This window comes from Oncorhynchus gorbuscha, linkage group LG12 (genome assembly GCF_021184085.1).
Source record: "Oncorhynchus gorbuscha isolate QuinsamMale2020 ecotype Even-year linkage group LG12, OgorEven_v1.0, whole genome shotgun sequence".
NCBI lineage: Eukaryota > Metazoa > Chordata > Actinopteri > Salmoniformes > Salmonidae > Oncorhynchus > Oncorhynchus gorbuscha.
This window is the reverse complement of record NC_060184.1, coordinates 59,620,363-59,645,864: the sequence shown is the minus strand read 5'-3', so window position 1 is coordinate 59,645,864 and position 25,502 is coordinate 59,620,363. Positions and strand designations below refer to the sequence as shown.

The following is a 25,502-nucleotide window of genomic DNA, read 5'->3' as shown; positions in this document are numbered from 1 at the left end:
CCTTACAGAAAACCCACATAATTTCACGTGGAAAATCACATGATTTCACGTGTGAAATTACCAGATGTTTTGCATATGTAAAATTGTATTTCACATGCAAAATTTCACGTGAAATCATGTGGTGATGTTTTATATGAAGTTTCACATGTGGATTTTCACTTGTGATCACATAACCTTTTACATCAGCCCCACCTACATATACAGATGGCCTCAACTAGCCTGTACCCCTGTACACTGACTCGGTACAGATTTCATTTGATTTGACATGTGAAATCATGTGAAACCATGTGGTTTTGGAACACTTCAAATGTGATGATATCAAGAGTATATTTTTCACATGAGATTTCACAGGTGAGGCCCTGCAAACAAAAATCATTAGGATGTCCTTGAAACATAACACAGTTTTCAACTTACATATTTGGTTACATTGAGTATGTTCATTTTTACAGCATTTATTATTCAATATGTGAAGAGGTTCAAATGGGATGTGAACTCTCAACCTCTTGGTTGACAGCATTCCAATCTTCCTGCTACACCACCATTTCTGTGTCAATAACTGATTTCACATGCATTCCTACACTTTGGACTTCAAAGTAATTCTCGGATAAAACATGAATATATTCTCCACCATTTGACAATTATACAGAAAACCCTCAATTTGCTGAAATAATGAATGTGGAGAGAACTTCTGAGAATGCTATTGACTTTGTGATGCAGCAGGAAGATCAGCTTATCCCATTTACATTTACATTTACATTTTGACTTTGTGATGCAGCAGGAAGATCAGCTTATCCCAAATCCAGAGGTTGTGAGGTGAAATCCCACGGGGAGTTATATTGTACATGTTCAGCACTAAGGTATCAAGTCAAATTGGTTAAAGATTTGTACACTTTAAAAAAAATCTAAACAGCATATCACTTACCTTCAAATATTGTGGGGAATATTGTATAATGGTGCCGGAGGGGTGGCTGCCGTTTTATGTGTGCCTGTGTTATTGTGCTTTTTTTTTTTTTTTTTTGCGTTGTCTGTAACTTATTTTGAACTTATTTTGAACATAATGTTAATGCTACCGTCTCTTAATACCGAAATTAACTTCTGGACATCAGAACAGCGATTACTCACCTCAAACTGGACTAAGATTTTTTTCTTTAATGAGTCCACCGCAAAGGATATACTGCTTTCTCAAGGAACCGGCCCAAACCCCGTAATTTGCGTGAAGAAAAGACGGAGAAAGACGAGGGGCGTGGGTGTGTGTCTAATATTATTAATAATAATGTCTAATATTAAAGAAGTCTTGAGGTATTGCTCGCTTGAGGTAGAGTACCTTATGAAAAGCTGTAGACCACACTTATCTACCAAGAGAGTACATAATCTACTCATCTATATTATTCATAGCCGTCTATTTACCACCACAAACCAATGCTGGCAGTAAGTTCGCACTCAACTAGCTGTAGAAGACCATAAGCAAACAAGAAAATGCTCATCCAGAAATGGCGCTCCTAGTGGCCGGGGACTTTAATGCAGGCAAACTTAAATCTGTTTTACCTAGATGCAACCAAAGGAAAAAACAACTCTAGACCATATTTACTCCACACACAGAGACACATATAAAGCTCTCCCTCGCCCTCCATTTGGTAAATCTGGCCATAATTATATCCTCATGATTCCTGCTGACAAGCAAAAATTAAGCAGGAAGTAGTGTGACTCCCTCAATATTGAAATGTTCAGATGACGCTGATACTACGATACAGGACTTTTTTGCTAGCACAGACTGGAATATGTTTTCCTGGGATTCATCCAATGGCATTGAGGAGTATACCACCTCAGTCATTGGCTTCATCAATAAGTGTGTTGACGACGTCGTCCCTACTGTGACAATACGTACATATCCCAACCAGAAGCCATGGATTACAGGCAACATCCGCATCAAACTAAAGGATAGAGCTGCCGCTTTCAAGAAGCAAGACACTAATCTGGAAGCTGACAAGAAATCCTGCTACGCCCCCTCAGACGAACCATCAAACAGGCAAAGTGTCGAAAACAGGATTAAGACTGAATCGTACTACACCAGCTCTGACACTCGACAAATGTAGCAGGGCTTGAAAACTATTACGGACTACAAAGGGAAACCCAGCTGCAAGCTACCCAGTGACGCGAGCATACCAGATGAACTAAATGCCTTTTAAGCACACTTTGAGGAAGCAACACAGAAGCATGCATGAGAGCACCAGCTGTTCTGGATGACTGTGTGATAATTCTCTCGGTAGCCGATGTGAGCAAGACCTTTAAACAGGTCAACATTCACAAGGCCGCGGGCCAGACGGCTTGCCAGGACGTGTGCTCCAAGCATGCATGGTCCAACTGGCAAGTGTCTTCACTGACATTTTCAAACTCTCCCTGACCGAGTCTGTAATACCCACATGTTTCAAGCAGACCACCATAGTCCCTGTGTCCAAGGAAGAGAAGGTAACTTGGCTAAATGATTACCTTCCCATAGCACTCAAGTCGGTAGCCAGGAAGTGCTTTGAAAGGCTGGTCATGTCTCACATCAACAGCATCATCCCGGATACCGTAGACCCACTCCAATTTGCATACCGCCCCAACAGATCCACTGCCCTTTTCCACCTGGTCAAAAGGAACACCTATGTGAGATGCTGTTAATTGACTACATCTCAGCGTTCAACACAATAGTGCCCACAAAGCTAATCACTATGCTATGGACCCTGTGACTAAACACCTCCATCTGAAACTGGATCCTGGACTTCTTGACGGGCCGCCCCCAGGTGGTAACGGGAGTCAACAACACGTCTGCCACACTGATCCTCAACACTGGGGCCTCTCAGGGGTGTGTGCTTAGTCCCCTCCTGTACACCCTGTTCACCTTACAACTGCATGGCCCAACATAACTCCAATACCATCATTAAGTTGTTAGGCCTGATCACCCACAACAATGAGACAGCCTATAGGGAGGACGTCAGAGACCTGGCAGTGTGGTGCCAGGACAACAACCTCTCCCTCAATGTGAGCAAGACAAAGTAGCTGATCATGGACTACCGGAAAAGGTGGGCCGAACAGGCCCACATTAACATCGACGGGGCTGTAGTGGAGCGGGTCAAGAGTTTCAAGTTCCTTTGTGTCCACATCACCAACGAACTATCATGGTCCAAACACGCCAAGTCAGTCGTGAAGAGGGCACGAAAACACATTTTCCCCCTCAGGAGACTGAAAAGATTTGGCATGGGTCCCCAGATCCTCAAAAGGTTCTACAGTGGTACCATCGAGAGCATTCTGACCGGTTACATCACCGCCTGGTATGGCAACTGCTCGGCATCTGACCGTAAGGCGCGACAGAGGGTAGTATGTACGGCCCAGTACATCACTGGGGCCAAGCTTCCTGTCATCCGGGACCTATATACAAGGCGGAGTCAGAGAAAAGCCCAAAATATTGTCAAAGACTCCTGTCACCCAAGTCATAGACTGTTTTCTCTGCTACCGCATGGCAAGCGGTACCGGAGCGCCAAGTCTAGGACCAAAAGACTCCCATACTCCCAAGCCATAAGACTGCTGAACAATTAATGAAATGGCCACCCGTACTATTTACATTGACACCCCCCCTTCATTCGTTTTTTACACTGCTGCTACTCGCTGTTTATTATCTATGCATAGTCACTTCACCTCCACCTCTATGTACAAATGAACTTGAATAACCTGTACCCCTGCACATTGACTCGGTACCGGTACCCCCTGTATGTAGCCTGTTCATTGTAATTTTATTGTGTTACTTTTTTATTATGTTTTACTTTTGTTTATTTGGTAAATAGTTTCTTAACTCTCTTGAACTGCACTGTTGGTTAAGGGCTTGTAAGCATTTCACGGTAAGGTCCTACACCTGTTGTATTCGGCGCATGTGACAAATAAAGTTTGATATGAAAACCCCCATACCATTTCATTACTCCCCTTCCAAAAAACTTGTGAATGTTTTCACATGTTGAGCTGACATGTTTACATGTGGAAAGAAAAGAGAAACATGTGAGGTTAATTGTTCACATGTGAAACCATTAAACACCACCTTTTCACATGTGAGGAGAATAAACATGTTTTCATTGTAGTTTCACATGTAGAAAACTTCACATGTGAAAATAACATTTTCACTTTCACATGTGAAAAACTTTTACGTGAAAATGTACCTCTCACATATGAAATTGCATTTTCACAACTGAAGAACATTCACATTTGAAAATAGAATTTTCAGTTTTCAAATGTTGTCACGTGTCATCTCATGGTATACCATGTTGAAATGTTGCATCCCCATCTTGTCACATTTATTTCACATGAGATCATGTTTTCACATATAGCTTCATGTTAACACGTTGCATTCACATGTCACATGTTATCACATTAACTTCACATAAGATCACGTGATCACGTGATATATATTTGTTTTTCCTTAAGGATAATTTTTTAATTTTTTAAATATTTTGCTGTCATTGCTGTAACTGAGTTGAGCTGGTTACACTGACCCCTCTCTCAATTTTATTACAGTTTGTATGTTCTGTTACACTACCATGAGTCTGGTATTTATGTCATTGTAGGAGTGTTACTGATGGAACACCATGTTGTATTGGTCCCCTACTACACTAATGGTAGTCTGGTCAGTGGCCACACTCAGACAGGACTCCTAACAACACAGCAGAGCAGAGTCTTTCGTAGCTCATTTTGGAGTGGAGTAATTTACTAATTGTGTGTCAGCACTGATGTCTGTGGATGTCCATCAGGGGCAGGAACAGCTGATCACACTAACATAGGGACAGAGGTGTGAGGGACAGACTCACACTGACGGAGGGAAGAGGTTTAACATGTACCATTTATCATTGTGTTGCAGTAGTGTTTTTGAGATTGTATACAGTGTCTGTCTGTCTGTCTGTCTGTCTGTCTGTCTGTCTGTCTGTCTGTCTGTCTGTCTGTCTGTCTGTCTGTCTGTCTGTCTGTCTGTCTGTCTGTCTGTCTGTCTGTCTGTCTGTCTGTCTGTCTGTCTGTCTGTCTGTCTGTCTGTCTGTCTGTCTGTCTGTCTGTCTGTCTGTCTGTCTGTCTGTCTGTCTGTCTGTCTGTCTGTCTGTCTGTCTGTCTGTGCGTGTGCGTGTACATGTGTGTATGGAATTGAGCCATTGTTTTGGCATTGGTATGCTGGCAGGCACATGGTTGAGCAGCTCCACTGTGGCAGGCTCATATGCAGCTGAGGGGGCTGAGAGAGAGAGAGAGAGAGAGAGAGAGAGAGAGAGAGAGAGAGAGAGAGAGAGAGAGAGAGAGAGAGAGAGAGAGAGAAGAGTGAGAGAGAGAGAGAGAGAGAGAGAGAGAGAGAGAGAGAGAGAGAGAGAGAGAGAGAGAGAGAGAGAGAGAGAGAGACAGAGAGCTAGCGTGAGCACCGGCATTCCACTAGTCAGAGCTAACCCTATCTCAACCCCCAGCCTACCTGCTATCTTCTCACAGACACAGTGATGCAGGATTCCAACACGCTGTGCTGAGAGTGAGCTCCTTCTGCTTCTGACACACCACACAACACATCACACAACTCTCTTCTCAGCCAAACACAACCGGTGAGTTTCTACCTTTTCTGTGTTCGTCTTTCTGTGCTTATTGGGCTGTTCATTTCTGGCTTTTTGCTTGTTTTTAGTAGAAGTAGTAGCAGCATGTTTGCTGTGAGTGGACTTTTGGGATGGCTCATACTGTTAGCATCATAGGATTGGTAACTGGTTGTATCCTGATTCTGTTCTTCAGTTTGGTTGAAATATAAAGACAACACAGCCTAACTGTTTCTCTGGTTCGTGAGGTGGCTAGCTAACTGCACTGGTGTTGTTCCTGGTATAAAAAGATCATGCCAAGGGGTCTTTTGATTGAGTAATCTTTTAATCTGTGTAATCCTGGACATTTGTGCTCCGCTGGCCGATTCTCCCCATGGGGGGTCTGTCAGTCTAATTTAAGGGGTCTGGCCATTATTAAGCACAAACACTTTCCTTTCTAGACACAATCTGAAAGCCCACAGAGTCACCCTCTAACTAACTAACTGGACCAGATATAACTAACATAGTTCCTCTCCACTTTAGTAGTTTAGTAGTTTCTCTATCCATTTACTACTGGATGGGAGTGTCTTTACGTTTTAGTTAATGCTTTGTGGATATTGTCCTTGACATGTACACAGACACAAATACACTAACACCCACACACACGCAAATGTGGCAACCAAACACACAAATCACCTCCTTACTCTGTACACCCACATACTGACTCTCATCACCTTAGAGAGATTCTGTAGTTGAGTGAAGAAAATGACTTCATAGAAACACTATTACATGGATTTTGGTACTGTTCTCATAGCCCAAAGAGCTATGAGGCTGTCATTGTATATAAGAATGTGTTCTTAACTGACTTGCCTAGTCTACAGCCAGTGGTAAATGTGGTAAATGTATCTTCATACTAGTTAACACGACATGTTGAAGCTGTAATATGCAACTTTTTGGGCAACCCGACCAAATTCACATAGAAATGTGAGTTATAGATATGTCATTCTCGTTGAACGCAAGTCTAAGAAGCGGTAGATCTGTTCTATGTGTGCTATTTTTATGCTCCCCATTCTTGAGTTCAGTTTTTGAGTCTTTTACTTTCGGTTTGGTACACCAGCTTCAAACAGCTGAAAATACAATATATTTGGTTTATGGAAAATATATTTCATAGCAGTTTAGATGGCACAGTGATTCTCTACACAATGACTGCTGATTTGGTCACATCAACTGAAACTATTCTAATTTTAGCAAGCAGAAAATGGCAGAGCGATTTCTGCATATTGCACCTTTAAGTACAGTACATTCTTAGAAAAAATGGTTCCAAAAGGGTTCTTCAGCTGTCCCTATAGGATCATCTTTTTTGGTTCCAGGTAAAAACCCGTTTGGGTTCCATGTAGAACCATCTATGGAAAGGGTTCTACATGGAACCCAAAGGGGTTCTACCTGGAACCAAAAACAGTTCCTCAAAGGGTTATCCTATGGTGACAACCGAAAAATCCTTTAAGATTCTAGATAACACCGTTTTTCTAAGAGTGTACAGTACGCTACTGTATATGGGTCAGTGTATCGCCAGTGGATCATGTAAATATATCTACTGTATGTCCAGTTTCCATGCTAGAGGCAGATGCTAGAGGAGCTAGATTGGGAACCCTAACCCTTAATCCAGTGATCAGATTAGGGATGAGAGATTACAAGGTGTGTCTCTCTGGACTGTGACGGTGGCCAGTCTGAGATAGCTGGGGCTCAGGTTATTGTGGCTAGAACACATATCTAAATAGAACACGCCTATGTCTCTCCTAACATTTATTCCAATTGAATGTATTATTGACCAACATGGTTGACATGATCTGCACATTCTAGAGCTTTGCAGGTCTATGACATCAACCTCTCTAGTGGATTATAGGACCTCTATGAGTCAACTGGCCTCTCACCATGCAGACCCATCTCATTAGAGAATGTCAGTATGTAACTATGGTTATACATCATTATAGAGGCATATAACTATGATTATAGATTATTATAGCGGCAGATAACTTGACATATTCGAAGGATCCCATGCTACACTGGACAAACAGTATGCTCACAATTGGGGTAAAACTCTCATTTAAAGGAACTTATTGTTTAACATTTGACTAGCTGTCTGCTTTGGTTACAGGTTTTCAATGTGATCATATACTGCATAGCTATTGTACCAACAATTAACCATTGTGATATGATTTATAACAATATTTGGAAACTGAGTGGTACCACATTGCCAATATTACTGTATATTAGCCAATTGTATTACATCAGATGTCTCCCTCCCTGTGGTTGCAGTATCTGATTGGCTGAGTAGTGGCCAAGGGGTTAGAGGTTAAAGATCAGTGTGTACATGAGTGACATGTCGCTGGTGCTTTGTCTAGATCCTCTGCGCTCTTAGCAGCTACGTGACCTGCTGGAAACCTTCACCTCAAACAAGCCGCAACATACATATGCTGACATACACACACTCACACACACTGCGACTTGCTGGTAACAGTACAGCTGTGAGAGAGGTCTCTATTTTGAGCCTGGCTGGATCAGGGTAGAGAGGAGCACGCTATAGTGTCAACAGGTGGGGCGACGCTAACCGCCTCGACCTTCTGTAGCCTCCCTCCCTGTCCACGCTAGCTGTCTTGTCTCAGCTCCTGTAGGCTGCGGCTTCAGGTTATGAGGACAATAATGAAGCATGTGTGTGTATGTGTGTGTGTGTCTCCACAATTGGTAATGTGCGTGTGCACGTGTGTGTGTGTAGGTGGGTTGGATGAGTGTGTAGGTGGGAGATGGAGGGATGGGCCGGTGTGTGTATTTGCCAAAGGATGTCCATCTCCAGGTTGTGTGTGTGTATGCTGGAGACATGTCTCTATTTCAGCATACTGTATGTACAGTACAGTGTATGTGAGGTTACAGCGGTGACTAACACTTGCACTCCTCTTCAGTCCCATATCGCCACCCACTCCTGCCTTCTCTCCATTTCCCAGTGTGTCTAATTCGCTGGTTATATAAATAAGATCCATAGACATTGTGTATGGCAGGTTTTATATAAATATCCTATAATTCAATAGAATTATTCAACATAATTGTGAGTCTAGTTAATTCTATAGGCTTGCATTTCAACTGCTCCCATTACAGGCCTGAGTAGCATCGTCACATACAGATATAGCATTCTATAGAGCACATCTCTGACAGGTCACATGGTCAGGAAGAATTCAATGGCCTAATACCTATATGTGTCAACGCGTGATACCCACTTACACTGTGGGATATGTTTAGTCTGGACTGGTTTTCAGGACATCGATCTGAAAGCTAGTTAGGCTGTTACCGATCTGGTAGCCTAATGGTAACCTAATTACCAATCTAATATCCTACCCAGGCTAGGGCTGCAGATTAGCGGAAAGAACTACACCGTCACTGGATATTGGGGCCCAGAGTTGATCCTGGTCCGGTCACGTGGTCAGGGAAAACAAGTCATGATGGACTCAATCAAACACTGGTCCAGATATGAGTTGTATACTATAGAACAGGCAAATAGACCTGGGACACCAGGTGGGTGCAATTAATGATCAGGCAGAACAGCGATACTCCAGACCTCCAAGCATGGATGAAATACCTGCTATAGAGAAGAAACTGCTCCTGATATATGTTGGACGTTATTAGGCTACAGAGGGGTCGGCGTCAGAACGTCTGTGTCTGATGTTGCTGCAATTAAGTGTGGAGCATGGCAATAATTACGTTGAGAATACACACACTTTCACACACGTGCATGTGCGCGGACCAAACACTCTCACACACACACACACTCGCACATACATGTAGGCACATTGGGCAGTACGTGCTGCATTGTTCATGTGTGTATGGAATGCATATGAAGTCTGCAGCCTTGTGGTATCATGGTGTATTATATTTCATAGACATAGTGACAAAGCCCAGATAAAGGTGGACACGGTGACATTTGAGTATTCCAGGTGCTAACTGAAATGTTAACTTCGCTGCCACACAAATAAACTTCCTTGGTCATTTGACATGAGACTTCACCTCATATTTTGGGGATTTCAATCCATATCTGGCATATGTAGATAAAATTCCCTATAATTGTAGATGCTGACATTCACAAAATGCTTCAAAATAGTGAATTTAACTCCTAGAGAAAATACATTTAAGCCATACTGCATCGAAAAAAGGGTCAGCTTAATAGCAATCTGTAATGAACACAAGGGGAGACAGAGAGCTGGTTTCAAGCGCAGGGCGCAGCAAGTGTTTATTGCAAAGGACCACAGGAGGAGGCATGTAGCTGGGTCCAGGGACAGGCAGAAGGTCATACACAGGGGGTCCAAAAGGGCAACAGTACCGGCAGGGAAAAGGCTAGTAAAGTAGTCTGCGAGATCAGGTAGACCATTCACAGGAAAACCCAGCACTCTGAAAGACGTGTGTGTGATAATGACATACAGGTGTGTGAACAAGTGATTAGAATTCAGGTGATTGGGATCTGGAGAATGAGCTGCGTTCAGGGGATCTAGGTGTTTGAGGGTGTGAGTTGGAAGCAGACATTAGAGTACCCCCCCCCCTCCCCTCCACTCTTAACAGCCTAGGAAGCTGAGCAGTGGGCCTCCCCCAGGAGCGTGGAGCTGGGAGGTCAGGACAGTTACTTTGGAAAGCCAGGATCATGGCTGGGTCGACGATGTCCTGGATGGGGACCCAGGACCGTTGTTTGGGTCCGTACCTCTCCCAATCCACCAGGTAGTGGATGTCACCCAGGCACTTGGAGTCAAGGAGGGCTCGGAAGGAATAAGCCGATGCACTGCCGGCGTCAAGTGGAGGGGGTGCGCCACAGGAGGATGGAGAGCGTTGTACCTCACAAGATTGAGAAGGGACACATGGAAGGATAAGGAGATCCGGTAATGGCGGGGCAGTTGGAGACGGTAAGTGTAAGGATTGATGCGGTGTGATATTTTGAAGGGACCAATGAACTGGGGACTGAACTTTTTGCAGGAGTCACGAAGCCGGATGTCCCGGGTAGAGAGCCACACCCATTGCCCAGGGTGGACGAGTGGAGTAGGTCAGCGACACCGGTCAGTGAACCGCTTCGGGGAAAGGCAAGTGTGATGGAGGTGCCGATTTGCAGTCTCCCAACCCTGCTCACTCTGTTGAAACCACTCATCGATGGCAGGCACGGTTCTGGGCTCTGTCTCCCATGGGAACACGGGGGGTTGGTATCCGAGGACACTGAAAAGAAGTGAGATGGAGTGAGGAATGCACCAGGGAGTTCTGTGCGTATTCAGCCCAGGTTAGATAGCAACTCCACTAGTGTGGTTGGTGGGTGCAGTGTTGGCGAAGGTACTTCTCTATTTCCTGATTCAGGCTTTCAGTCTGCCCATTGGTTTAGGGATGGTATCCCGAGGATAGGCTGATGGGGACCCCCAGTCGGTCACAGAAGGCTCGCCACACCCTGGAGACGAACTGGGGTCCCAGATCCGAAGCGATGTCTTCCGGGATCCCTTACAGACGAAACACCTGTTGGAACATGGACTCAGCCATTTCCATGGGATTAGGTAGATATGGAAGGGGGATGAGTCGGCACATCTTCCATTACAACTAAAATAGTCATGAAGCCTGAAGAGTCCGGCAGATCTGTGAGGAAATCCATGGCAATGTGGGACCATGGTCGGTGTGGTGTATGTAAAGGCTCTAGCTTACCGCTAGGTAGTTGGCGAGGGCTCTCTGCCCAAGCACAGACAGGACAGGAAAGAATGTCATCTCAGACGTTGGCTGTTAGGGACTCCGTGGTTCGGGTGATTCCCGGGATGGCCAGAGCGAGTTATGGCACCACTGCATTAGTTGGGGTCTGACGGACGCAGGTCTTGCCTGCAGGGGTGTCGGGAGGTGCTGGGTCATGGTGTAGGGCCTCTTGGACAGCTGCTTGGATTTCCCACTGTATGGGTCCCACGACACAAGCAGGATGGGCTCGGGAGCTGGGTTGAGGAAGGGGCGTCAAATAGACGGGATAAGGAATCAGCCTTCACATTTTTCTCGCAGGGCAGGTAGATGATGGTGAAGTTGAATCGGGTGAAGAGTGCCCAGCGAGCCTGTCTGGGGTTGAGCTCTTAACACTTCTTAACCTCTAGCGACGAGCAATCCCGTATCCGGGAGCGTAATCATAGCCTCAAGCTCATTACCATAACCATTACCATTTCCTATTCATGAAAATCGCAAATGAAATGAAATAAATATATTCAAACACAAGCTTAGCCTTTTTTTAACAACATGTAACGGCGTTCATCTGCTGAATGAAGAGAGTCGGACAGAAGCGCAGCGTGTAGGTTACTCATGACTTTAATGAAAGATATGACGGTACATGAAATAACTGAAATACGAAAACAACAAACGAAACGTGAAACTAATTACAGCCTATCTGGTGAATACTACACAAAGACAGGAACAAACACCCACGAAATACAAAGCGAAAGTCAGGCTGCCTAAATACGGTTCCCAATCAGAGACAATGACAAGCACCTGACTCTGATTGAGAATCGCCTCAGCCAGCCAAGCCTAACAACACCCCTAATCAGCCGCGATCCCAAATAATACAAACCCCAATACGAATACAACATACAAACCCATGTCACACCCTGGCCTACCCAAACATATAACAAAAATACAAAATACAATGACCAAGGCGTGACAGAACCCCCCCCCCCTAAGGTGTGGACTCCCGGACGCACCTCAAGAGCATAGGGAGGCTCCGGGTGGGCGTCTATCCATGGTGGCGGTTCTGGCTCGGGACGTGGACCCCACTCCATTAATGTTCTATTTCCTCCCCTTCGCGTCCTGGGATAATCCACCTTCTCCGCCGACCATGGCCTAATAGTCCTCACCCAGATCCCCACATAACTGAGGAGCAGCTCGGGACAGAGGGGCATCTCAGGACAGAGGGGCATCTCAGGACAGAGGGGCATCTCAGGACAGAGGGGCATCTCAGGACAGAGGGGCATCTCAGGACAGAGGGGCATCTCAGGACAGAGGGGCAGCCCGGGACAGAGGTGCAGCTCGGGACAGAGGGGCAGCTCGGGACAGAGGGGCATCTCAGGACAGAGGGGCATCTCAGGACAGAGGGGCATCTCAGGACAGAGGGGCATCTCAGGACAGAGGGGCAGCCTGGGACTGAGGGGCAGCCCGGGACAGAGGGGCAGCTCGGGACAGAGGGGGGGCAGCCGGGACTGAGGGGAAGCCCGGTACTGAGGGGAAGCCCGGTACTGAGGGGAAGGACTGAGAGGAAGCCCAGTACTGAGAGGAAGCCCAGTACTACTGAGGGGAAGCCCGGTACTGCCCAGTACTGAGGGAAGCCAGTACTGAGATGGCAGATAGTAGGCTCCGGTAAATCCTGGCTGGCTGGCAGATCTGGAAGAGACTGGTTGTCGAGCAGATCTGGAAGAGACTGGTTGTCGGGCAGATCTGGAAGAGACTGGTTGTCGGGCAGCGCTGGGCTGACTGGCAGCACTGGCGGCGCTGGGCAGACTGGCGGCGCTGGGCAGACTGGGAGCACTGGCCGCGCTGGGCAGACTGGGAGCACTGGCCGCGCTGGGCAGACTGGGAGCACTGGCCGCGCTGGGCAGACTGGGAGCACTGGCGGCGCTGGGCAGACTGGAGACTCCGGCAGCGCAGGAAAGGAGAAAGGCTCTGGCTGTGCTAAACAGGCGGGAGACTCCGACAGCGCAGGAGAGGAGAAAAGCGCTGGCTGCGCTGAACAGGCAAGGCGCACTGGAGGCCTGGTGCGTGGTGCTGGAACTGGTGGTACTGGATCGAGGACACGCACAGGAAGCCTGGTGCGGGGAGCTGCTACCGGAGGACTGGTGTGTAGAGGTGGCTCTGGATAGACCGGACCGTGCAGGCGCACTGGAGCTCTTGAGCACCGAGCCTGCCCAAGCTTACCTGGCTCGATGCCCACTCTAGCCCGGCCAATAGGAAGAAATGGTATTTGCCGCACCGGGCTATGCTCCCGCACTGAAAACACTGTGCGCACCATAGCATAACACGGTGCCTGCCTGGTCTCTCTAGCCCAATGGTGAGCACAGGGAGTTTGCGCAGGTCTCCTACCTGGCATAACTATTCTCCCTTCTAGCCCCCCCAATAATGTTTTTGGGCTGGTTTTCAGGTTTCCTTGCCAACCGTGTTCCCTCGTATCGTCGGCTCCTATCTCCGGCTGCCTCTGCTCTCCTTAGTGCCTCCACCTGTTCCCATGGGAGGCAATCTCTTCCGGCCAATATCTCCTCCCAAGTGTAACAACCTTTACCATCCAACACGTCTTCCCATGTCCATTCTCCGAATAATTCATCCTCCCTTTGCTGCTCCAGCTGTCGCTGCCTGTTTATACCAGCGCCTCTCCGTTTTACCCGGCGTGTCTTTTTCTTTGACTCGATTCGCCTGTAGCCTTCTTCACACTGCTGAAGCGAATCCCAGGCGGGCGCCTGCACTCTCTCTGGGTCGGCCGCCCACCTGTCAATTTCTTCCCACGTCGTATACTCCATTAGCTCCTGCCAGTTATCTGCGTCGTTGCCAGTTACACGCGGCTCGGTCCGTGAGGGGTGGGTGTTTCTGTAACGGCGTTCGTCTGTTGAATGAAGAGAGTCGGACCGAAGCGCAGCGTGTAGGTTACTCATGACTTTAATGAAAGATATGACGGTACATGAAATAACTGAAATACGAAAACAACAAACGAAACGTGAAACTAATTACAGCCTATCTGGTGAATACTACACAAAGACAGGAACAAACACCCACAAAATACAAAGCGAAAGTCAGGCTGCCTAAATACGGTTCCCAATCAGAGACAATGACAAGCACCTGACTCTGATTGAGAATCGCCTCAGGCAGCCAAGCCTAACAACACCCCTAATCAGCCGCGATCCCAAATAATACAAACCCCAATACGAATACAACATATAAACCCATGTCACACCCTGGCCTACCCAAACATATAACAAAAATACAAAATACAATGACCAAGGCGTGACACAACACTGTCATCTCAGATTTTCAAAATATGCTTTTCAACCAAAGCTACACAAGCATTTGTGTAAGAGTATTGATAGCCTAGCATAGCATTAAGCCTAGCATTCAGCAGGCAACATTTTCACAAAAACAAGAAAAGCATTCAAATAAAATAATTTACCTTTGAAGAACATCGGATGTTTTCAATGACGTGACTCTTAGTTAGATAGCAAATGTTCATTTTTTCCAAAAAGATTATTTGTGTAGACGAAATAGCTCCGTTTTGTTCATCACGTTTGGCTAAGAAAAAGACCGGAAAATGCAGTCACTTACAACGTCAATTTTTTTTCCAAATTAGCTCCATAATATCGACAGAAACATGGCAAATGTTGTTTAGAATCAATCCTCAAGGTGTTTTTCACATATCTATTCGATAATCTATCAGTGGTGGCAGTTGGCTTCTCAACAGAAGCAAACGGAAAAATACTGCAGCTGGAGATTACGCAATAATTGCGACGGAGGACACGACCTGGTAGATGTAGTCTCTTTTGCTCAATCTTCCAATGATATGCCTACAAATACGTCACAATGCTGTCGACACCTTGGGGAAGCAACAGAAAGCCTAAGCTCATTCGTGGCCCATTCACAGCCATATAAGGAGTCATAGGCATGAGGCAGTTTTAAAAAATGCGGCACTTCCTGATTGGAATTTTATCTGGGGTTTTTTCTGTAACATCAGTTCTGTGGCACTCACAGACAATATCTTTGCAGTTTTGGAAACGTCAGAGTGTTTTCTTTCCAAAGCTGTCAATTATATGCATAGTCGAGCATCTTTTCGTGACAGAATATCTTGTTTAAAACAGGAACGTTTTTCATCCAAAAAATAAAATAGCGCCCCCTATATCAAAGAAGTTAAGTACTCCAAATTGTGGTAGACGGTAAGAACAAGGAATGGGTGACGGGCTCCCTCTAACCAGTGGCGCCACTCTTCAGTAGCCAGCTTAATGGAGAGGAGCTCTCAGTCATAGTTCCTCTCATCGGGTGACAGTTTCTTGGAAAAGAAGCCACGTGGGTGTAATTTGGGAGGTGTCCCGACCCGCTGAGAGAGAACCGCTCCCACGCTGACCTTGGATGCATTCACTTCCAGAACAAAAGGAAGGGTAGGATTTGGCTGCCTAAGGGTGGGTGCAGAGGTGAAGAGGCATTTCAAGGTCTCAAATGCATTAAGGGTGGTATCAGTCCATTGGAGGTTTTTGACTGGTGAGAGCTGAGAGGAGCGGTTGTGCTGCTGTAGTTTCGGATGAACTGGCGGTAGAAGTTGGAAAATCCTAGCAAACATTGTAGTTCCTTTACGGTGGTAGGTTTGGGCCAGTTAAGCACGGCCGTGACTTTGCCTTTGTCCATGTTGACCCCTCCTGGTGTCAGCACAAACCCTAGGAAGGTTACCGTAGTAACATGAAAGGCGCTCTTCTCAGCCTTGACATAAAGATGGTGGTCCTGTTGCCGTTGGAGGACCTGTTGCACATGGACATGTCTTCGCAAGGGAGTGAGTGAGATCAAGATATCAATGTACACGATGAAGAACTGGTTGATCATGTCCTGGAAAACTTCATTCAAGAAGACTGGAAGACTGCGGGAGCATTGGTGAGACCGTAGGGCATGACCAGGTATTCACGGTGACCCCTAGCAGTGATGAACGCCGTCTTCCACTCATACCCACTTTGGATACGGAGCAGGTTGTAAGCACTACGTAGGTCCAGTTTGGAGTAGATGGTAGCCTGTCCTACTTGTTAGTGCAGCCGGAATCAGAGGAAGAGGGACGTGATTCTTGATGTTAAGGCCATTGAGGGGTTGGCAATCTAAGCAGGAATGGAGACTACCATGATTTTTTTTTACAAAAAAAGAAACTGGATGCAGCCGGAGACGTGGATGGACGGATGAATTTTCTGGCGAGAGCCTCTCCTATATATGTGTCTATAGCCTCATTCTCTGGGATGGACAAGGGGTAGGTCCGACCCTTAGGGGGCGATGCCCCAGGAAGGAGGTCGATCGCGCTGTCCTCCGGGTGATGGACGCCTTTTTCTTGCTGAAGACACTCAGGAACTGGGCATATACAGGTGGGATGTGGGTTGGAATGGCAGACCCCGATCCTTCTATAGAGGTGTCTTGACAGGGTAGACTGAAGCAGTTCTTAAAACAAGCAGGAGACCATGACAGGAGTTCCCCTTGCCACCAGGAGATGGCAGGGTCGTGAAGGCTAAGCCAGGGGTGACCAAGGATGAGGGGTTCTTTAGGTGAAGACAACACCATTAACTTAATGACCTCTGAGTGAAGGAGGCCAATCTGAAGGGTGGTACTTTCGGTCATGCGATTCACAAGATCAGTTTCCGAGAGGTTGTCCATCCAGCGCATTAATCCTAAAGGGAGGATTAACAGGGATTAGCTTGACCCTTAACTGTTGTGCCAATTGTTCATCAATTCAATTTCCTGCAGCCCCAGAGTCCACTAATCCCTCCACAAACTGAGTGACCCCATTAGCAGAAAGAAGAGCCGGGATCCCAAACTGCCTTCAGGTAATGTTCAAAAATGTAGAGATGCTTACCCGGGCAGAAGTGGAGCAGTCGTGGTCACCCCTTCGTGGAGGACAAATTGGACAGCTATTGAGTAGGTGGTTACTCTTGCCACAATAGAGGCACAGGTTTTTACGTAACCTCCGGTGTCTCTAGGCAGGCGTGAGAGGGGCACGGCCGAGTTGCATGGGTTCGGGGCTATTGGACCGTGGTGGATGAGAGAAAGGCATGGAAGACTCGCAGGCCATGGGCAACTGTATAGGTCTGCGGTCCACCAGTAGGTTTGCCAATGGATGTGGACATCCGGATGTATTGGTTTAGATCCATTAAATCTCACCTGCAGGCCAGTTCAGTCTATAACTCCCAATTAAGACCCCTCTGGTAGACTGTAAAGAGAGCTGGTTCACTATATCCACTGCGGGCAGCCATGGTATGGAACTCAAGGGCATACTCAGTGGTGGAGCTGCAGCCCTGTCGCAGCTCACTTAAAATGCCTCCGGTGTGATGACCTGAAACTGAATGGTCGAACACCTCCTTGAAGAGGGCGTGGAAACGTGATTCAAAGGACAGATGACAGATCAGAACTTTGTGAATTGGAAGCAGACGTTACACAATCAGACACTTTTGGAAAGCTGGATACTGTAGATAGATAGTAGACGGACGGACGGACGGACAGACAGGGTGCCTTCAGAAAGTATTCAGACCCCTTGACTTTTTCCACATATTGTTAAATTACAGCCTTATTCTAAATAAATAAAAATGATCCCTCAGCAATCTACACACAATACCCCATAATGCCAAAGTGAAAACAGGTTTTTCTAAATTTTGGCAAATGTATGAAAAATACAAAACAGAAATACCTTATTTACATAAGTATTGAAACCCTTGCTATGAGTCTCAAAATTGAGCTCAGGTGCATCCTATTTAAATTGATAATCCTTGAGTTGGCAGTGCATGTTAGAGCAAAAGCCAAGCCATGGGGTTGTCCATAGAGCTCCGAGACAGGATTGTGTCAAGGAACAGATCTGAAGAAGTGTACCAAAACATTTCTGCAGAATTAAAGGTCTCCAAGGACACAGTGGCCTCCATCATTCTTAAATAGAAGAAGTTTGGAACCACCAAGACTTCCTAGAGCTGGCTGCCCAGTCAAACTGAGCAATCAGGGGAGAAGGGCCTTGTTCAGAGAGGTGACCAATAACCCGATGGTCACTCTGACAGAGCTCCAGAGTTCCTCTGTGGAGATGGGAGAACCTTCCAGAAGGACAACCATCTCTGCAGCACTCCACCAATCAGGCCTTTATGGTAGAGTGGCCAGACGGAAGCCTCTGTTAAAAGACCATTACATCCAAAAGGCACCTAAAGACTCTCAGACCATCAGAACCAAGATTCTCTGGTCTGATGAAACCAAGATTGAACACTTTGTTCTGATTGCCAAGCGTCACATCTGAAGAAAACCTGGCACCATCCCTACGGTGAAGCATGGTGGTGGCAGCATCATGCTGTGGGGATGTTTTTTTAGCGGCAGGGACTGGGAGACTAGTCAGGATCGAAGCAAAGATGAACGGAGAAAAGTACAGAGAGATCCATGATGAAAACCTGCTCCAGAGCACTCAGGACCTCTGACTGGGGCGAAGGTTCATCTTCCAACAGAACAAAGACAATATGCATACAGCAAAGACAATGCAGGAGTGGCTTTGGGACAAGTCTCTGAATGTCCTTGAGTGGCCCAGCAAGAGCCCAGATTTGAACCCGATCGAACATCTCTAGAGAGACCTGAAAATAACTGTGCAGCAACGCTCCCAATCTAACCTGTCAGAGCTTGAGAGGATCTGCAGAGAAGAATGGGAGAAACTCCCCAAATACAGGTGTGCCAAACTTGTAGCGTCATACTCAAGAAGACTCGAGGCTGTAATCGTTGCCAAGGGTGCTTCAGCAAAGTACTGTGTAAAGGGTCTGAATACTTATGTAAATGTGATATTTTAGTTTTTACTTTCTATAAATTAGCCACATTTTTTTTAAAGTGGTTTTGTCAGTATGGGGTATTGTGTGTAGACTGAAGAGGATTTTTTTATTCTTATCCATTTTGCACAAGGCTATAATGTTAAAAAAATAATTACAAAATGCGCTGTAGATAGATAGATAGATAGATAGATAGATAGATAGATAGATAGATAGATAGATAGATAGATAGATAGATAGATAGATAGATAGATAGATAGATGAATGGTTTTAAATGAATGGAGCCCTGCCATAGACATGTGGGAGAGGAAATCTGTCCTTCAGCCTGTGAGAATATCTGGCCAGATACTTGGCCATCTAGCCATCTGTCTTCAGACAGAGATAGAAATTAAGCCAAGGCCTCCACACACCTTATAAATCACACATCATATATTCCCGGTTTCAACACGACTCTCAGCACCCGTCATTCCTATCTTAAGTTTCTGTGGTTTCAGAGGGAGCTTGCTACTAATGTGCCTTTTGAATACCGGGACACTATTTGCAGTTCCTCTGTGTACATGAGACTAAACCAGTCCAGTTCAGCTCTAATTTCTGCACAGTTTGTTATGACAGTCATATTGAACATTGTCTATTGTTACCAAATGATGCAACAGTAGGTATAATACAACAATAACTATATGTGCTCTCCTTTTCTTATACAGTAGTAATGGCTGGAAATAAAATAGCTATGTTTGGCCTGTGAGAAAGTCACTCAGTGTTGATTCTATTTAAATCTCTTCAAGGACACTAAACGATTGTTTTAACATCCCTTCCCTTTGGGGATGTCAATTAATGTATTTCTAGTATATTTTATTATTCTGTCCTTGTTTGTTTGGAACTCAATGTCATTGGAGGCTGCTGCCCTGCCTTTCCATGGGGCATATTGTCAGGCAGCCATGCTATCTGATCCTGGCTGGGTCCATAGCTCGGGGATATTATTTGAATGCCCCCTAACCTTGGAGTCCTGCCCTGACCTGCTTGCGGAAAGATATATCCTCCCTCCTGATGTGTTTATTTGAAGAGGGAACAGAGTGAGCTGACTCCGCACAATTAGTAACAGATCAACCTTAAATCACATGTGATGAACCCAGAGCTGAGCTGACTCACGATAGACAGCATGCAGGTAGAGCTCACAGCTCACTTTATCTTGAGGGGGATACTTTAGCAATAAGGTAGGAGGGGCTATAGTACATGACGCAAAGAGATGTGCCTGGAAACAGCTGCTCAATATGACACTTTTTAGCAGTTTATCTCTTTAAACACCCTATGGGCCGGTTTCCCAGACACAGATTAAGCCTAGTCCTTAGGACTAAACCCAGAGGTGCCGTATTGCTTTTATAAAACGGTTACCAAATATGACTCAAGTTTTTCCTGGTCAGGTAACATGGTGAAGAAAAACTCTGGGATCTTGCTATAGTTGATCATACAATGATGTCACGTCTCGGCACAACATACTGACTTTACAAGTTATTATCATCAATCGAACTTCAATTCAGATTGAAGTGTCACATGGACTAAAGCTATATTTTCCCCCTTTCGTTTACTAGATAACAGCACATCAGCCTTGGGGTCAAGTTAAAATCCTCATAGGTCATAGTACAACCTGTCAATTCCTCTCTCTGTTTGCATGGTGGGTGCCATGTCCTCTTAATCTGCAGTTATTTACTGTGATCACATCACGGTGCATGTAAACAATCTAGTAACGCTATGTCAGATTCCATACACAGCCCAGAGAGGCAAGTGTGTCTGCCTAACTGCCTGCCCCATCCCTTTATAAACCAACCCCTCGCCTGGATAACTCTGCCATGTGACGTGTCACAGAGACATGCCTGTTATCCCAGTTGGCCTTGGTTTGGGCTTAGCCCTCGAACCCTTCCTGGTGACACACACCCTCCTTCACAGGCTGCCTCACACATACTCCCTCCCTTCCTCCCCAGACCCAGGCCCAAGCAGATACACTCCTGTCACATGCTTCCAGGCCAACTCTGTCCTGTTCTCTCCAGCCTGCTGTCACCATCACATCACTGCCTCCTGTCTCTGTCACAGACCCTGCCAGGCCAAGCCTACTAACTCTCTCTGTCTTTCTCTTTGTTTATGCCCCCTCCCCTCTCTTTATGCCCCCCCCCTCTCTCTCAACAATACATACACACAGACACATGCACACACATGCGCTCTCACAAATTATATTTCTCTCACACTCTCATATACACTTCCGGGTAACGCTCTCGCTCCTCTCTGTGTTTCAGGGTCAGTATGGAGGAGGCCGACCTGTTGAAGGAGCGGCTCCAGGCCATAACGGTAAAGCTACAAAACAATACATCTTTATTGTTCCATTACACAGAGACAACAGACATTTGATCCTTTTTTTTGCTATTCACGTGAAAGAAAGAGTGGTGTTTCTGAAAGCTACACATTTAAATAGGTCAGAGGCATTTATGAAGCTATTTGTGTTGTGATGATTCTGCAAATGAGAATGGACGGCAACGGTATCTAGTAGCTGTGAAAGAGAGCTTGGAAATCATCAGGATATCTTGTTTTAGAAATGAAGGTCAAACACTTTAGCGTCAGGAAGTGAGAGTGAGCTCATCACTTCAGTTCAGTATGTAGTCTAAGAGATCTATAGACCTGATCTCTTTCCTCGTCTGATTTTCCTGTCTGGCTGTCTTCACGCTTCCCTGATTTCAGTAAACTTGCTTCGCTCTAGCTGTGCATCCACAGAGCTAGCTGTCAGTGGACTAGACTTCATCTGGGATATCCATTCTCCCTGGGGCTTAGTAATACAAGGATCAAACATGGGACTATTAATAGACAACAATATGTCTGACCACCACACTTTACATGACAGATATGTCTATGCAGTTATAACTTTTCCACAAAAATGAAGACAGACAGGCATTATTTCTCTTTGGTAATGCTAACAACCATTAGAAAATAAGCATTACATCTTCTGATCTAATGTATGAAGTATTGTGTGGTTCTACACACACACAAAAATGGTGGGTTAAAAACAACCCAATTTGGGTTCTTTGGTAACACAGCGTTGGATGAATATTGGACAGAACACAAGGTGGGTTATTTTGACCGAGCTAGTTGGAGTTCCTTAATAACCCAATATGTTGGGTTTTGGGGATTAAGTAAACATCGGTTTAACAATTTAAACAATCAGTTGGGTATTTTTTTGTTTCATGCTTGGTTCACATAGCAGCTGGGTCTATTTTAATGTAATCCTTGGGTTATTTTCAGGAGACCTGGCTTATTAGGGGTGTTGTTATGGCTGTGTAAGGGAGGCGAAGTCAGGTGCAGGAGAGCAGAGTAGAGTAAACAGGCGCACTTTTACTCCGTTCAACAATAAGCACAAACAATTACGCAAGTGCCCAAAAACACGGAACATAAACTATAAAAGTATTGCGCGTGAACATACACCATTAACAATGAACAATTACACACAAAGACATGATGGGGAACAGAGGACTAAATACATGTAGATTGATTGGGGAATGAAAACCAGGTGTGTATGGAACAAGACAAAACAAATGGACACATGAAAAATGGAGCGGCGATGGCTAGAAAGCCGGTGACGTCGATTGCCAAACGCCGCCCGAACAAGGAGAGCAGCCGACTTCGGCGGAAGTCATGACAGGTGTGGAGTTCAGATAGATCTTATTGGCCACCCGTGAGAGTAAATTCCATTCCTGTTTGTCATGTTAAGTTTACATACTGCAAATGACATGTGTTTTTGGGGGTATTCTGCACAATCTTCTAGAATATTAATATTATTATGAAAAGGTGGTATCCATCCCAACAATGGGATTTGCATAGGCTTTTAGGGAACTAATACACTTCTGTAAGCCTCATTGAAGCTACAATAATGTCAATGTTCACCCTTAACATGTGAAAACTATACAACAGAACAAATGAACAGCAATGACATTTCACGGGTGGCTAAGCATAACTCTCTCAAAGCAACGCTCCTACTAAGCTACACCGCCAGTCTTCTGATCTCAATAAACCAGCACCAATAACCCAGCATCAACAACCCAACCCTGCTCTTTTTAAAGAATAGATCGCAACGAAGTGACCCAAAGCCTGTACCCAGCAGTTGGGTCAACCTAATAATCCAACCATACAGGGTAGGCCTATACGCATAGGGCCAATTTCCTAGACAGAGCAATTGAAATAGTGTTTAAGTGCAGGACTAGGCTTAATCTGTGTCTTGGAAACCAACCCAAAGTGTAGTTATAGAGAGAAACTGCTAAACTGTTATATTGAGCAGATGGACACTGTGGACAGGTTGTATCTGACTTGCTATGATGTCACAGGCACCTCCCTGCTTGATTGGACACAGTGGGGAGATGGGGCATTCCTATTGGCTGGAATAGCCATGACTAGCTGTAGATTAGTTTCAATCTATGAAACGACAAAAACATGTGAAATCTCTCCATTGACAAAGCCATGCTTGAATGTCTTCACAGGAGAAAAGAAGAGTCCAGGACGACATCGCAAAAAAAAGGAGACAAATTGAGGAGGAAAAATTAAAACTCCAATGTTTGAAGGTACGTTTTAGTACAAACTATAATTTACAGTGCACTCGGAAAGTATTCAGACCCCTTGACTTTTTCCACATTTTGTTAAGTTACAGCCTTATTCTAAATTTTCCACATCAATATACACACAATACCCCATAATGACAAAGTGAAAACAGGTTTTTAGAAATTTTGGCAAATGTGTTAAAAACAATAAACATAAATACCTTATTTAGATAAGTATTCAGACCCTTTGCTATGAGACTCACAATTGAGTTCAGGTGCATCCTGTTTCCATTGATAATCATTGAGGTGTTTCTAGAAACTGGATTCGAGTCCACCTGTGGTAAATTCAATTGATTGGACATGATTTGGAATGGCACACACCTGTCTATATAAGGTTCCACAGTTGACAGTGCATGTCAGAGCAAAAACCAAGCCATGAGGTCAAAGGAATTTTCTGCAGAGCTCCAAGACAGGATTGTGTCGAGGCACAGATCTGGAGAAGGGTCCCAAAAATGTTTTGCAGCATTGAAGGTCCCCAAGAACGTAATGGCCTCCATCATTCTTAAATGGAAAAAGTTTGGAACCACCAAGACTCTTCCTAGAGGTAGCTGCCCAGCCAAACTGAACAATCAGGGGAGGAGGGCCTTTTCAGGGAGGTGACCAAGAACCCGATGGTCACTCTGACAGAGCTCCAGAGTTCCTCTGTGGAAATGGGAGAACCTTCCAGAAGGACAACCATCTCTGCAGCACTCCACCAATCAGTCCTTTATGGTAGAGTAGCCAGACAGAAGCCACACCTCAGTAAAAGGCACATGACAGCCCGCTTAGAGTTTGCCAACAGACACCCAAATGACTCTCAGACCATGAAGATTCTCTGGCCTGAATGAACTCTTTGGCCTGAATGCCAAGTGCCACGTCTGGAGGAATCCTGGCACCATCCCTACGGTGAAGCATGGTGGTGGCAGCATCATGATGTGGGGATGTTTTTCAGCGGCCTGGACTGGCCGACTAGTCAGGATCGATGGAAAGATGAAAGGAGCAAAGTACAGAGAGATACTTGATGAAAACCTGCTCCAGAGCACTCAGGACCTCAGACTGGGGTGAAGGTTCATCTTCCAACAGGACAATGACACTAAGCACACAGGCATTTCTGGAGAGACCTAAAAAGACCTGTGGAGCAACATTTCCCATCCAACCTGACAGAGCTTGAGAGTATTTGCAGAGAAGAATGGGAGAAACTCCCCAAATACAAGTGTGCCAAACTTGTAGCGTCATACCCAAGAGGACTTGAGGCTGCAATCACTGCCAAAGGCGCTTCAACAAAGTACTCAGTAAAGGGTCTGAATACGTACGTAAAAATTATATTTAATCTGAAGTCAAAAAGGATGGAATGGAATTTCAATATCTACGAAGTCATTGGGGACACACACACAACAGTTGTTGAGTTACAACACTATAGTTCATGGTGTAACATAGTCTATTGATGGTTTCCCCAAATAGAAAAAAGCCCTTCGAGAGCAATGGCTGATGGATGGGCTAAGCCCTCAGAGTGAGGAGGACCAGGAGGCCACCAAACTACAGGCCCAGGGCGACCAGGAGCAAACCCTATTACTGCAGAGTAACATTGACAGGTACATCTTAGAATGGGATGAATGGTGAGGTGTGTGTGTGTGTGTGTGTGTGTGTGTGTGTGTGTGTGTGTGTGTGTGTGTGTGTGTGTGTGTGTGTGTGTGTGTGTGTGTGTGTGTGTGTGTGTGTGTGTGTGTGTGTGTGTGTGTGTGTGTGTGTGTGTGTGTGTGTGTGTGTGTGTGTGTGTGTGTGTGTGTGTGGGTGGGTGTGCGTGC

The 25,502-nt window shown here is 45.6% G+C and overlaps 1 protein-coding gene across 1 annotated transcript in view; it reads left to right on the top strand.

Annotated features, from left to right (window-relative positions):
- Nucleotides 1-5,382: 5,382 nt before the first annotated feature.
- Nucleotides 5,383-25,502, top strand: part of palmdb (palmdelphin b) — a 39,782-nt gene continuing 19,662 nt past the window's right edge. Inside the window, exons 1-4 of the mRNA XM_046292480.1 lie at nt 5,383-5,594; nt 21,376-21,427; nt 23,602-23,682; nt 25,159-25,289. Of these exons, the coding sequence (XP_046148436.1) occupies nt 21,383-21,427; nt 23,602-23,682; nt 25,159-25,289 (257 nt within the window). The 5' untranslated portion in view covers nt 5,383-5,594; nt 21,376-21,382. The remainder of the gene's footprint in view (nt 5,595-21,375; nt 21,428-23,601; nt 23,683-25,158; nt 25,290-25,502) is intronic.